The sequence below is a fragment of the Brachionichthys hirsutus genome, chromosome 18 (genome assembly GCF_040956055.1).
Source record: "Brachionichthys hirsutus isolate HB-005 chromosome 18, CSIRO-AGI_Bhir_v1, whole genome shotgun sequence".
NCBI lineage: Eukaryota > Metazoa > Chordata > Actinopteri > Lophiiformes > Brachionichthyidae > Brachionichthys > Brachionichthys hirsutus.
In genome coordinates, this window is record NC_090914.1 from 7,024,129 (window position 1) to 7,037,495 (window position 13,367).

At 44.7% G+C, this 13,367-nt stretch overlaps 2 protein-coding genes across 2 annotated transcripts; one reads left to right on the plus strand and one right to left on the minus strand.

The window, feature by feature from the left end:
* Positions 1-1,051: 1,051 nt before the first annotated feature.
* On the plus strand, positions 1,052-8,171 carry si:ch211-15d5.11 (oxidation resistance protein 1). The gene is made up of 15 exons (XM_068752001.1): positions 1,052-1,152; positions 1,559-1,758; positions 1,944-2,026; positions 2,513-2,659; positions 3,086-3,262; positions 3,785-3,916; positions 4,005-4,189; positions 4,278-4,609; positions 4,703-4,850; positions 5,742-5,943; positions 6,067-6,183; positions 6,641-6,793; positions 6,883-6,978; positions 7,073-7,146; positions 7,233-8,171. Exons 1-15 carry the CDS (start codon positions 1,052-1,054, stop codon positions 7,366-7,368), a joined length of 2,283 nt encoding a protein of 760 aa, XP_068608102.1. The 3' UTR covers positions 7,369-8,171.
* Positions 8,172-9,151: 980 nt separating this feature from the next.
* selenon (selenoprotein N) lies at positions 9,152-13,137 on the minus strand. Its single transcript, XM_068752201.1, has 12 exons — positions 12,949-13,137; positions 12,037-12,154; positions 11,778-11,908; positions 11,477-11,689; positions 11,265-11,389; positions 10,959-11,096; positions 10,792-10,873; positions 10,103-10,291; positions 9,917-10,022; positions 9,679-9,791; positions 9,488-9,589; positions 9,152-9,316 (listed from the first exon to the last, which is right to left on the minus strand). Exons 1-12 carry the CDS (start codon positions 13,135-13,137, stop codon positions 9,152-9,154), a joined length of 1,671 nt encoding a protein of 556 aa, XP_068608302.1.
* Positions 13,138-13,367: the final 230 nt, after the last annotated feature.

Genomic DNA, 13,367 nt, shown 5'->3' on the forward strand with positions numbered 1-13,367 from the left:
TCTTTCTTCTTCTCCTTTTTCTTCTTCGTCGTCTTTTTCTTCTTCTTCGTCTTTATTTTTCTTCTTCGTCTTCTTTTTCTACGCGCCTTCTTTTTCTTCTTCGTCTTTCTTATGCGTTCGTCTTGTTCGTGTTTCTTCTTCTCCTTTTTCTTCTTCGTCGTCTTTTTCTTCTTCTTCGTCTTTATTTTTCTTCTTCGTCTTCTTTTTCTACGGCGCCTTCTTTTTCTTCTTCGTTTTTATTTTTCTTCTTCGTCTTCTTTTTCTACGGCGCCTTTTTTTTCTTCTTCGTCTTTCTTATGCGTTCGTCTTGTTCGTGTTTCTTCTTCGTCTATTTCTACGAAAAAGACGAAGAAAAGACTAAGAAGACGACCGCAAAAGAAGACGAAGAAGAATTTGTTTCTTCTTCCTCCTCCTCCTCCTGCAGGACGGAGAGGAACTATCTTGACAGGCGTGATGGACCTCAAAGAGCTGGGTGGAGCTTTGATATTTAACTTGTTAGTGTTGTCTGCAGTGATGTCGTAAGATCTGCTCACATGGCCGCCACCCATCGCCATCCCGAGGCATAACACAGGTAGAGCTCCGACCGTTCTCTCATGTCGCCCAAAATGCCTACTTCATCCGCGGTTATTATTGCACCTCCATCATTGACAGGAAGAGCGTTGTAATCATGTATTAATTTAGAATGACTTAGACGAGCTAATCGAGGATGAAGGGCAAAGCTAAGCTAACCTTGTTAATTCAGAAAAGGCAAGCTGGTCTGCGCAAATATATTTATATACTTAACAATGTCCTATGAACTATAAAGGCATGAAGCTGTTAGCAACGTTGCGTTAAAGGGTAAACTGATTACAATCACAGAAATAATTTATTTATATTTATCATCCTGCGTGTAAAGGCCATGTTTTGTGACTTAAAATGTTGTGCAGGTGATGTAATTGTGTCCGAAGGAAGGCATGGGGAATAAAAGGAAGAGGAAGGATGCTCGTTGAAAGCCTCACCCATCTACATCTGCCTCCACCGTCGGCGTCAAACTGAAGAAACAAAAAAGAAAATGGCCCAGTCTGTGAGGAGGCCCGAAACTATTGGACCCATGGAGCACAGTCCCCCGAGGGAAAACTCTCGGGCCGGCTACTTTGGAAATGTCAAGACCAGGTCAGGCCTCTGAATACAAGGATTTCTGTAAATCTGTAAGCGCACTTGTGATGAATTTGGCTGGCTTTCTGTTCCCAGATTCAAGCATGCTACAATTGGGCCTTTCATTGTTTTCGTAATAGTTGGCAAACAACGTACATTTTTAACCAGTGTTGCTATTCAGCCCCCCGAAGGGCTTCATCAAAAAAGCCTAAAGCGGCAGCGAGCTCGAGCGTTTTGACAGGAACGTCCTTCCCTGGCCGTCATAGAGAGTTCCCTCTCCTGCGCATAAATAACTCTGCATGCTCCACTAATGTTTGACACTTCATCCACTGTAAATGGAGCCCCGTAAACACGGAGCAGATATGTGTGACTCAAGCACAAGTCGGTATTGTGCGTGTGTGTTTCTTTCTGTAATTTCCCTCAGGCTGGGTTCAAAGCTCCCCCCGGGCGTCTCTCAGCCTCCACAGTTCGCTAAGCGGCCCTGGGAGACGACTCGGCCTCCGGGCGGAGCGTCGCAGGAGCCGTCGGTCAGCACCCGTCATCAGAACCAACCCGTTGTGGGCCGGCCTCTCGACCGCATCCCTCACATCAGAAACCCCAAACTGCGACAGTACTACCTACAAGGTTTTTGGAGTGGTCCTCATTTCGCCCCGGCAGCAAAGGGCCTGTTTATAATTCTCACACTGGGCAGTAACTCGGCTGTTTTCGTACAGGGAGGCGTGGCAGTGCACGTCTCTGAGGAAGCGATGATGAAGAACTGCTGTGCTCAGGATATTTTGGACAGTGATCGACATTTCTCTTTCTCGCAGGGACTTCATGGGATTTAAACAATCCGGCGGTGAAGCAGGAGGAGCCTATGGTCAGCCCATCTGGTGACATCGCGGGCTGCAGAGTGAGTCGCGCGTCTTTGCCGACTGATTTTTCAGATGTTCTTGTTCTTTGTGGCTGATGCGTGGAACCTGCCGTGGAAACAAGTAAGAGAAGGATGGGAGGTATGATGGAGCGAAAACCGGTTTATTGATGTGCCCGTACATCATCTGGTGATCTATTATGCAGCAGGCACTTGCGATTGGTAATTGGTTTCATGGTTTATGGTCTTGCTTAAAAAATGTACAAGGGTCAGAGCAACGAAGCTGGCGGAACTGTTCTCGACCCACAGTGGCGCAATGGCAATGTTTTTTTTTGTTGTTTTTTTTTACTGACTCCTTCTCTTATCTTATTTGCAAATATTTGAACTGATGAAGCGTAGAAACACAACTGAAAAGTTTCTCCCACAGGGAGCGATGGGAACAAATCACTTTTGAAGGTGGACTTAAGCCACACACGAATCCCGATCATCAGATTTGAGCTTCTGCTCGGACGTTTTTCTTTCTTTCAGGACCTCCCTGGGGACAAAGTGTCCAACAGCTCTGCTCTGCTCGACAACATCGGTGCATCCTCAGAAGAAAAGAGCAATAGCGGTCACCGTCTCTCCGACTCCTATTTGAAGTTACCCTCTTTGTCCTCCACCCTCATTCCCAGAGAGGTAGGAGTCAGCTGGGGGCTCGCCAGGGTGCCGCACACTTAGCGAGTGTGCATTGTGGGTTAAAGGATGGAAATGTCTTGATTTGACGTGCAAATCAAGACATTTTCTCTTCTTCTTGTTTTATAGCGTCCGCTGCGGTAGCTTTCAGGAAGAATGTGTATTTCACAATGTTGAACCTTCTTAGGCAATCAATATGTTATCCTGAATCCTACCTCTGTTAGCAAATTAAGAGCGATAATGTCTTCGCTGCCTGGGACTTAAATGTCATACTGTTGCTGTCAAAATATACCTCGTTCCCCTTGTGAATACAAACAAATGCAAGGGAGAGAAATGCAGGCCTGCGGAAAGAGGAAGTAGTCCTCCTTGTCACCAAGTCGTATCTATTTCAATGTCAGACCTATTCTTGTCATGGCTTCTGCTCTGAAGCAGCTGGCCGTCCTGGAGGGTAAAAAGACTTCCAAAGATCAAAGATTTCAGGCAGCATTACGCTCGGGTTCCGATCTTAAACAGAAGCAAGAGGTGCAGGCAGACCTGGACGCTTCGGAAGCCCTCCCTGATCAGCCTCTGTCGCCCTCACCAGAGGCAGAATATGACAAACTGCTGGTAAGTACAAAAAAAAACATACTGAATATGTAGTCAAAGTGAATAGAAGGAATATATTTACTTCAAGTACTGTATTGAAGTACATTGTTGTGCCTCACTGCGTTTCAAAAGGTAGTGACTTGCATCTTAAGTATCTGATTCTTTATTAATTTGTACAACAGTTACATTATTTACTTACTTACAAGTTTCTGAACTTCAGGGGTAATGCCTAAAATGTTTGTATGAAAATTAAACATTTACTTCCCATCAAAGTCTCATTTGGATACAAGTAAATTTCCAGATCTGTTAATCCATAATCTTTAAATCTGCAGTGCTCATTGTGAAAACAAATAATAATCGTTCAGACTTGCAAGCTGTTGATTAAACTGTGCCAAGTCAGTGTGTGTCGTCAAGGGTCGTGAAGAAAACCACCATTATGGTTGGAAAAAATATTCCGTTTACTACAATACAAATAAAATAAATATTTTGTTTTCATTAATGACTTAAATGGTTAATAAATAATAAGGTATGTGACTCTAACAGGATGTGGAGGCGGTACCAATGCCTGACGGGCAGCTCTGCTTATTGGCTCTGCCCCCAGAGTGTTGTCAAGGGGAGGGGCCAGAGGCTGTGCAGTACCTCAAACTGTTTTGCCGCTACATTACTGACTGTAAGGTGTGTAGACCAAATTTATCTCTGATCCGTTTTCAATGGCGGCCTACATTTTTTTGCCTAACGTCAACCGTTTTCCTCTTTTGGTCAGGGCGTGGTCTCAGGCATCCTGTTGGTGACCTCTAATAAGATCTTCTTTGACCCTTGGAAGACGCATCCTCTGGTTAAGGAGCACGGCTGTGAAGAATACCTCTTGTCCTGCTCCGTTGACACGTTAGCATCTGTCTCCTTCTTCTCCGACATCTCGCAAGTTCACTTCAGCACACCCCAGCAGAGGTCGGCAAAGAATCGCAGTTATAACGGCACAGACAATAGATCGCATGGAAAGTCAATACAAGTTTTTTTTTTTTTTATTTCTTATTAGGAAAAAAGGAAAGAGAATTTTCCAGAAATTGAGAAGAGCTAAAAGGGGAACAAGCTCCGTCCCAAATCGAAAGGGGGAGTCGGTTCCAGAGCTGGAGTCCATGGCTCCATCGGAGCTGTCCCGTCTCGCTTTCGGCCTGTCCGAGGAGGGTTCTTGGAAGGAAGATGAGGCTGAGAGAAGAGACGTGGCAGCGACTGAGACAGAGCTTGATGACAGCCCGTTGGAGGTGTCTGTAGGCGTCATGAGCAGTGCTGCCACCTTCTGCTGTGGAGGTCAAGATGCAGCGAGTACGGTTCTTCAAGCCGGTGAAAATGAAAAGTCCTCCGTGAAGAGTGAGATTGCAGGTGTGACTGCCATCTGGGAGGTGTTTGTTTGTTTGTTTGTGTTTCTTTACCACAGCTTAATCTTCTTTCTTCCTTTTCCAGCACCTCATAGGTCACCAGCAGGGGGCCTGATGTTTGTGCGGCTTCTGTTTCAGCCGTCTGCAGGAAAGAAAAAGGCTTTAGGGCTTCAGCTAGGTGCAACCATGCCTTCACCCAGAAAGGATGCCTGGCTTGCCCTTTCACAGGACAGGTAACTAATGGTGGAATAAAGTGAGTGAGAGAGTTGTAAAAGCATTGGGCATTGAAGAAAGACCAGGAGGGAGGCAGGCTTGCAGACCTCGTCCCATCAAAACGCATCCAGCTTGCAATTCAAGTTTTCTCTTCACAAGTTGAGCGTCTCGAGGCCAAGCAGAGGTCACCCCAGGGGTGTCACTGTGACCTTTTTCAAACTGTGGAAATACACTGTATGATAATTGTCATAGGCGTCATGGTATTTTGGTTGAACTGGTTTCTCAGCAGCCTCCAGTAAAAAGAACATCCTCTTTTGATGGTCAAACGAGTTATCGCAGTCAAATATTTACTTTCCGTGTCTGCTAATTTCTCACCACTCGGTGAACATTATCAAAGTCGATCATTTCCTCCGCTACAGAAAAAGCACAAAAGTGTTCGTAAGCTACCTTTTACTTTAATTTACTTGTGAGGTGCTTTTACGTGCGTCTTATTTAAACATGCAACAGCATGAAGCTATCGTGGGGAAACGCACTTGAAATAAAACATTAGAAATAACAGCCTCATTTTAAAAGCCCATGTATTTAGGAGCGTGCAGCGAACGAAAGAAGCCTTCACAGCTGTATCGACACATAGATGCTACATATGGGCATCATAATATATGTATTATTTTATTTTATTTTTTGCTACTTTCAGGATTAGGGTTATGAGCATAATATTACTTTATTAAAGTGTTAACTTAAATGCAAATTTTAATCACAAAATACTGAGTTGAGAACATGTAATGAATGGACTATTTAAATGCACTCCTGATATTCAAAATTGTCCTGCAGGTCACGTCTTTTTGTCCTGCCGTGTTGATACTGATTTTGACATCTCGGCATATTGGACGACTTATTTTCTCCCCATGCAGCTCCGATGAGCTCTACGCCTACCTTACTCGCTGTCGACCAGACTTGCAAATACTCCAGGAAGGGGAGGAGGAGGAGGGAGAGGCGGAGCATGACAAAGAGGAGTTTGTGCTCGTCAAGGACAAAGAGGAGGAGGAGGAGGGGGAGGAGGAGGATGACGAGGAGGTGTCCCACAGGCATCGAGGCTCGGGGGACGACTGGGAGGTGAGCAGGTTCATTTCAGTCTGGCAGGAGGGAGGACGATGAAGACTAAATGAAGTTGTCTCTCTTGAGGCTGGGCTCAAGCTCGATGTGTTTTGTTTTGAATGTGTCCGTGTTTTGGAGCAGATGGTGTTGATGGAAGGCAGCGGGGACAAGCCGACCCTGGTCATCGACCGGGATCCTGAGGGACTCCACAGCATCGTAGCGAGCAGCAGCATTTTAGAAGCGCCGCACGTCAGAGAGGTGAGTGGCACGCAGCGCTCTCAGCCCAGTCTGCCATGAACGAAAGGAATAAGTTAAAGGGTACTTCTGACTATTCTTACTTTAAACAAAAAAGCGATAATGCTAACTCGCCAAGCCGTAGCGGTGGAAACTTTGACTGTAAATACATATGACCTATTTTACTTTTTGACTCGGTGCACCTTGCGCATTACACTGGTTACACATTATGTTGTGTGTTCAGTCAGCTAACCCAAAGTTCTGAGGTGTAAATATTTAACAACTAAGCTCTCGGCTTGAATGTCTTTCTGCTGTGCCTGTTTTTATTTGCAATTCAATTTAAAATATCAATTCACTGATTAGAGCTTGTGAGACTGCTGAATTCGTTATTCTTCTGGGCTTTTCTATTAGAAAATATTTGTGTTTCTTTACACGTTGTCTTCCTTCTAAATGATTCTCCCATGCCCCCCCCCCCCCCCAGCTGTGTAAGGAACTTCCTCCCAGGACAGTCGGCCACAGCTGGCAGCTGTCTTACAGTACGTCACGTCACGGCGCCAGCCTCAAGTCCCTCTACAGAAAACTCCGTGCCACAGACTCCCCCGTCCTGATCGCTATCAAGGATGCACTCGATGAGGTATAAAACGTGTGTTCATTATAGATGCTGAATATTTATATATTTGTAATCTTATTGTTGCTTTCTCTCTTGCGTCTGCCCTTCATCAGACATTCGGGGCATTTCTGTCTCACCCTCTGAGGCCCAGCGAGACATTCTACGGCACCGGCGAGACCTTCCTCTTCATGTTGCATCCTCGCTTCAAGGTTCACCACCTGATTGTCACCAGTGTTAACTGTTCTGTAAAATATTTCCAAAGCATCATCTTCTGTAGTTTATGCTTTTGCGTTTTCTCTGCAGTGCTTCAGGTGGACAGGAGAGAACTCCTTTTTCATTAAAGGAGACTTGGATTCCTTCGCTATAGGAGGAGGCAGGTAATGTGTTTTTTTTTTTGTCTTTAATTTTATGTGCTTTGATCTGTCTGGATTCTGTTCATTTTGTATCTGTTTCTTCCCTGCAGCGGACACTTTGGTCTGTGGGTGGATGGGAATTTGTTCCTGGGTCGCAGCAGCCCCTGCCACACCTTCAACAACTGTTGCCTCTCGGAAACCGACGACTTCCGAATCATGGAGCTGGAGGTGTGGACTTTCAGCTGAAGAGACCAGAGTTTTCCTCCTCAACTTGTTCTCACTGATCGGTTTCTCCTAGTCGCCATTTATCTCTGAGCAAAAACAAAGCCTGTTTATTCATTTCATGGCATCATCCATGTAATAACCACAAACTGCTTGGCTATTTCAGAGAGAGGGGGGAGGGGGGGGAAACTGGTGAACTGGAATGAAGGCTGGATTTGAGCAGATTGGTGCTCCAGTCGGGTTCTGCTTCGAGGCTGAGACATTCCTTTGGGTTTGGCAACCAGACTTGAGTTCCACTGAACCGAGTGGCATTGAACTGTTATGAAATCAGATTCTTTGGGTCATTTTTAGAAAGAGGCTGCACTTAATGCTCGTAATGTAAATTGGTAACTTGATAATACTGCATCTCAGCATTTATCCTGTGAACATGATGCATGCTGCTCCTCTTATCTAACTGGACAATTAATCTTGGACGTTTGAAATGAGCCATTTTTCTGAGAGGATTTTTCTGTTGAAATCACAAGCGCATCGCGCAGTCCCACAAATACAAGCTCCCTTTGCTAGACAACTAAGGAAAAAGCAGAAATTTGCACTGAAGATATTTATGCAAGACTTGAAGCCCAAAATGTCTTCGTTTGTAGAATATCCGTACCCACACGAAGTCTCTCTTGGTTTTGCGCTGAATACTCCACCGTGGTTTCTGGTCATGATAGAAAAAGCTTGAGACGTATCTCATGTTAATGCAGATTTATCGCATCATCTGCTCTACTTTGCCTATGTTGTACAGTACTGTAGATTAATTAATAAAACTGTGTGTGAAACTTAAAAAACAGACTTTTTATTTATTAGATTTCAGTGCATGCAAAGTGTGGCACAAAACAAGTCAAACATTTTTAATTTCCCCTTAAATTCCAACCAAGTGCTTTTGTCAAAATCTTTTCATCCAATTTCAGATTTTCTGGATTCCTGTGTTTTATATTTCCACACTAATACTATAATGAGTGTGTGTGTGTGTGTGTGTGTGTGTGTGGGGGGGGGGGGGGGGAATAAGGTAGAATTGACTGAACTATCGTCTCATTGGATTTATTTCTCCTGTATATATTAAAAACAACGTTCTTTGGTGTGGTTACATCATCAAAACAGAAAAACAAAAACCTCACATTCGGTTCTAAACTCAAAATACAAGTAAAAAACTGAATCAATCCGTTTATGTGCCTGTTCAGCGGTTCCTGCTGCTCCTGTGCCCTAAGTCGGAGCAGGGCGTTGCCTCCAGCGACCTCAGCACAACATCTGGCATCGCCCAGCCTGGAGAGAGCTTTCAGGCAAACGCCTTCACAAACTGCTGAAAGATGACTGGAAGGGCAACGACTGCTCCAGCTCTGCCTCTTGGAACATTCAGCAGCACGAACGCTGGTTCAGTCATTAAATATTGCATATTGAACACCAGGATAAAAAGAAATGTGTTTTGGTGTGTATGATTTATCTTTGGAAGGGGCTTTATCTGCATTTGAGCGACATTTATCAGTCACTACACGCAGAGAAAGCAGATTTGCACACTAAGCAGTATCTCATTATTAAAATATACTATAGTAACAAGTAACTGTAGGTTTGAGAAGTGGTAGTTCATTTTACTGTTTATCACACTAAAAATACTGTATAAAACAACTTTGTGGCTAAAGACAAACAAATGAATGGTAACAAGGGGAGCAGGAGGTTAAATGTCTTTTTCAGCTGCCTCCACTGATAAGAGTCTCCTTATCTTGAATCCCACGGGAAATGAATATCCATTTCCTCCACACTCAAATTACTATGTTAGGTACTCCTTGGACTTCTCCAAGCCCTCCTTCAGGAAGCTGATATAAGTGGATGTGGAGGGGTCTTCAAACCCGCCAGAAAAGCTGAAAGTTGCTCCTTCCTCCTCTGGTTTCATGGCCGTTTGGTCCAAGAAGAAGTTGGCGTTGATGTGGTGAACCTAAGACCAAACACAGGTAGCAGATAGCAGATTTCATTAGGATAGTAAAATAAAACAAATGAAAGATGATGAAAGAATAAACTGATATTTCTTGTCTGAGTGGGTACTGTGTGGACTCCTCTGGGAGAGTTTCATAAATTGTAAGCTGGAGAACAAATAGTGAATATTTACAATAGTTCCATTGGGCAGCGCCACCATCATCTCAACAGGGAAGTTGTACTTCTCCAGATGTAACTGAGCCTTTTTACTCAACACACTGTTAAGCTCATCAGCCTGTGGAATTAAAAAAAAAGGTCTACTTAAGAATGGAAAGTTATTTAAGCAAATAGCAAATGTTCAGTCGTCTGTGTTGCGCTGCTCACCTGCATGAGCTCCAGCTCTCTGACCAGAGACCAGCTGCTTATGAAGCTCTGGTTGAGCAGGGCTAGGACGGGCGAACTTTCCAGGACTGTCTCCCGGAGAGTCCGCCCAGAACCTGCAGAGGGATAACCGAGAGGATATGTTAAAAACAAAAAATAAATCACAGAAATATACGATTCAGAAATAGTTTCTTTCAAGGACTGAATGTTTCCTCCTTTAAAAACTGACAAAAAAAAGTACCTCAGCAGGACTGGTCATCTAACGCCCCCCAAAGCAGAATGGAATGCACCAGTTTATTCTCTGCTTCAGCTTGCTCAAAGGCCTCTGAAAACGGCAGGTAGGACACCTGGGAAGGAGCACAATGAGAACGACCCAACTGTTAATTTAAAGTCATCGGCGTTGAACGACCGCTGCGCGGACGTTTACCTTCTTGAAGGGGTAAAAGGTCACATCCAGGCGTCGTGCAGCTTCTTGCCGACTGAGCTCTGAGGTCCAGTGGATGTCCTCAAACACAAACTGAATGGGCTCAGTACTGCCGTCTCGACTGTCAATGATGTTGCCCTCCTCATCCATGATGATGGAGGGAGTGGAAGGGCCAGCGGACTGCAACTCCAACTAGAGACCCAACAACAAGCACAGGAAGACAGTTCTTTGACACATTTTGGCTGTCAGAGAGGAAATAAACTTCCTGATACGTATGGAATGTAACAAACGTACAATAGCTGACCTTTTCATATACAATATTTACAGAATCTAACAGAATGATATTTCAGAATTATAGATATGCACATAATGCATTTTGAAAGTTGCCCCCCCCCCCCCCCCAAAAATACCAGTACAAGTGGAGGAAACCGAAAAATGGAATGCTAACAAAGATCAAAGAATAATACGTAAAGTTAAATTAGAAATAATCACATCAGCATTATCGCATTAAGATGAGAACACTCCCAACAAGTATTCAGTACTTCCAGCTTGGAAGTACTGAATAGGATTAATTTGAATTAAAACTGTGTGACTTATAAGTAAATACAAACATAAATATTATCTAAGATGCTCCCTTCGTGAAGCTAGACCATCACTTCAACAGGCTGCACAATAGCAGGAAACACTGGTACCCGGGGCAGGTATCCGATGTCCACCTCCATGTTGCTGCTCTCACTGGCCCCATACAACCACTCCATGTCCACATTCAGAGACCTGGGACACAACGGGACTATTTGACAGTGGGACTGCAGTAACTGACACCAACGCAACAAGCGGAGAATGTGAATTGAGGATTGACCTGTCACTTGGGACGTAGAGTTGAAAGTGGCGTACATGAGAAGCATCTTTAGACAGGATAATGTTGCCAGTGAACTGCCCGGGGGTAAACCAGAAGGGAAAGTCAGGAACATCATTGAGCTGGAATTCAGCGTGAATCCTGTCGAGGCAAACAGAGGAGTTAGTTCTGTTGTCAGTATGTGGCAGGAAATGCTTGTCGTTGCCCTTTGAAAGTGTTTTTCTAGTGACTTTGTCTCACTTATCGTCACTGCATCCATTTTTTGGGGGCAAACATTTTTTTTAAATCTCCACCTGAACTGTTTCTCACCTGAAGACAATGTCATAATAAAAGTCGTTGCTGGCACGAATGCAGGCGACCGCTCCTTGGGGAGCAAAACGTGACTTGATGAAAGGCCGAGGGTGGAACATGCTTAACAGGGAGTGAACGAGAACCTTCACGGGGAGAAGAACGGTTATTAATATGAATATTAATAATATGAACCCCATCACATACTCGACAGCGAGGCGTGTTGGGGATACCTCTTTCCCTCTCGGAGAGGGAGGGTGATAGCGATTGTTGGGCAGGTATCCGGTGAAGATGTTGAGCTCACTAGGAATCACCCACCATGTGTCTCCCACCTCAACCTTGTCCTTTGGGGGCAGGAAGACCCTGAACTGGCTGGCAGAGAAGGAAGAAGAGGGCACTGCTGGGTTCTTCCAGGAGCGCAGCCCACTCAAAGATCCGTGAGAAACCTGGAAGTGCAGGAAGAATTCCGCTTATTATCGATAAATTCTGTCTGTAGAGTCGTTGATGGAAGGAGAACAATAAGCCATATCTTACTCCAAGGAAACCATCCTTGCTTTTTGTCATGGAATCCAGCAGCAGAGGCTGCATTTTGGCCTCCAAGGTAAAAGTCTCTCCGTTGGGGTCATGGGCCTCTTCTTCCTCAAAATCCACTGGGGGTGATATTCCTGCAACGAAGCCAGAGGAATCACTCAATGTGGGGTTATGCAACTAACACAGATGGGGCTATTATTGGTGAGTGAAGATAATGTATTAATGAAATGAGACATCCTGCAAGAAAAATAAAGGACTGAACCTGTGAGTTTCCCAAGAATTGGTCTGAACTCCTCCGGGCTGAGATAAAGATCATGGTTGGTGTCTAACGAGGAGAAGAGGAAAAGCCCCTCGGCACCCAGCGTTTGAAAACTCGCTTCCTATTGGACAGAAACATATTAGATGCATCGTGTTTTCAATACAGTATCAAATCTGGGATGGTCCATCCATCTATTGTCTGTGCTGTGGGAGGAAGGATCCTCAGATGAATTTGAACAAAGGACCTTTTGCTCTGAGGCAAATGTGCTGCCCACTGAGCAAGAAGCTGTCCCCAAACTGCACATTTTTTATTTCATTGCCTCAAGGAAAACCCAAACATGCACACATCCACACCTTCGGGAAGTTTGGAATCATCAATTCCCCTATAAAGCATGTTTCTGGGCTGCAGGAGTCAATTTATGGATTTGACCCTACAACCTTCAGTGCCAAATTTTGCACCACATGCCAAGTCAGCCAGTGAGCTGTTCCATCACAAAAAAAGAAATAAAACAATAGTTATCGTAACAGGCATGGAAACACTGATGCAGATGTGTCACTTGCTGTCTTATTCCTATTCATAATGTGATCCTGCCTGGATAAAGATGAGCCCACTGCCCCATATGCCACGGATTCCTGCCATGTGTCAGTCAGACCCTTTGTCCTAAAGATGCGTGCCGACTAGCGCCTGTACAATGGGGGAGAGGAGGAGGGAGGGAGCAGGGAAAACTTGGAGACCCTTTTATTTGTGGGAAAAACAAGGACAGCTATGACACAGATCCAGCCACCTACTAAAACGCCATGTGGTGGAAAAAACTGCAGTACACAAGGTGCATTTTTATTTTCTAAAGAATACATCTCCCTTATGTTAAGATTTAAAGGACGTGTATATAACGTTGTAACACACTCGGACACTCACTTGACGTTTGAGTCGCTGCGCATCTTGGTGATATTTGAAGCCAAAGGCGAGGAAAGGGACAGCACCGACTAGAAGCACAGTCCACAGCGCCTTCAGAAGCCGGGACGTGTCGCCCGGACTGCGATCACCATTCGGCGTTGAGATTCTACTCCCATCCTCTGTGGTCGTTTTATCCACGTCTGCAGCCATCCTCGGAACTCCACGAAAGCTAGCATTTACACGGGGACATGTCATCTATATAACGTCCATAAACGCTATTAGCAGTGTACGCTTTCTTGTAAAATTGTTAAGAATATTTTAAAACAGTTCTGCTACCGTGTAAACACAAGGTCTGTGCGTCTTTTCCAGCCGTGGGAACAGCTGTGAAAATGTTCGCGAACCGCACGGACTCCATTAAAGTACGAACGTAACAGGATACG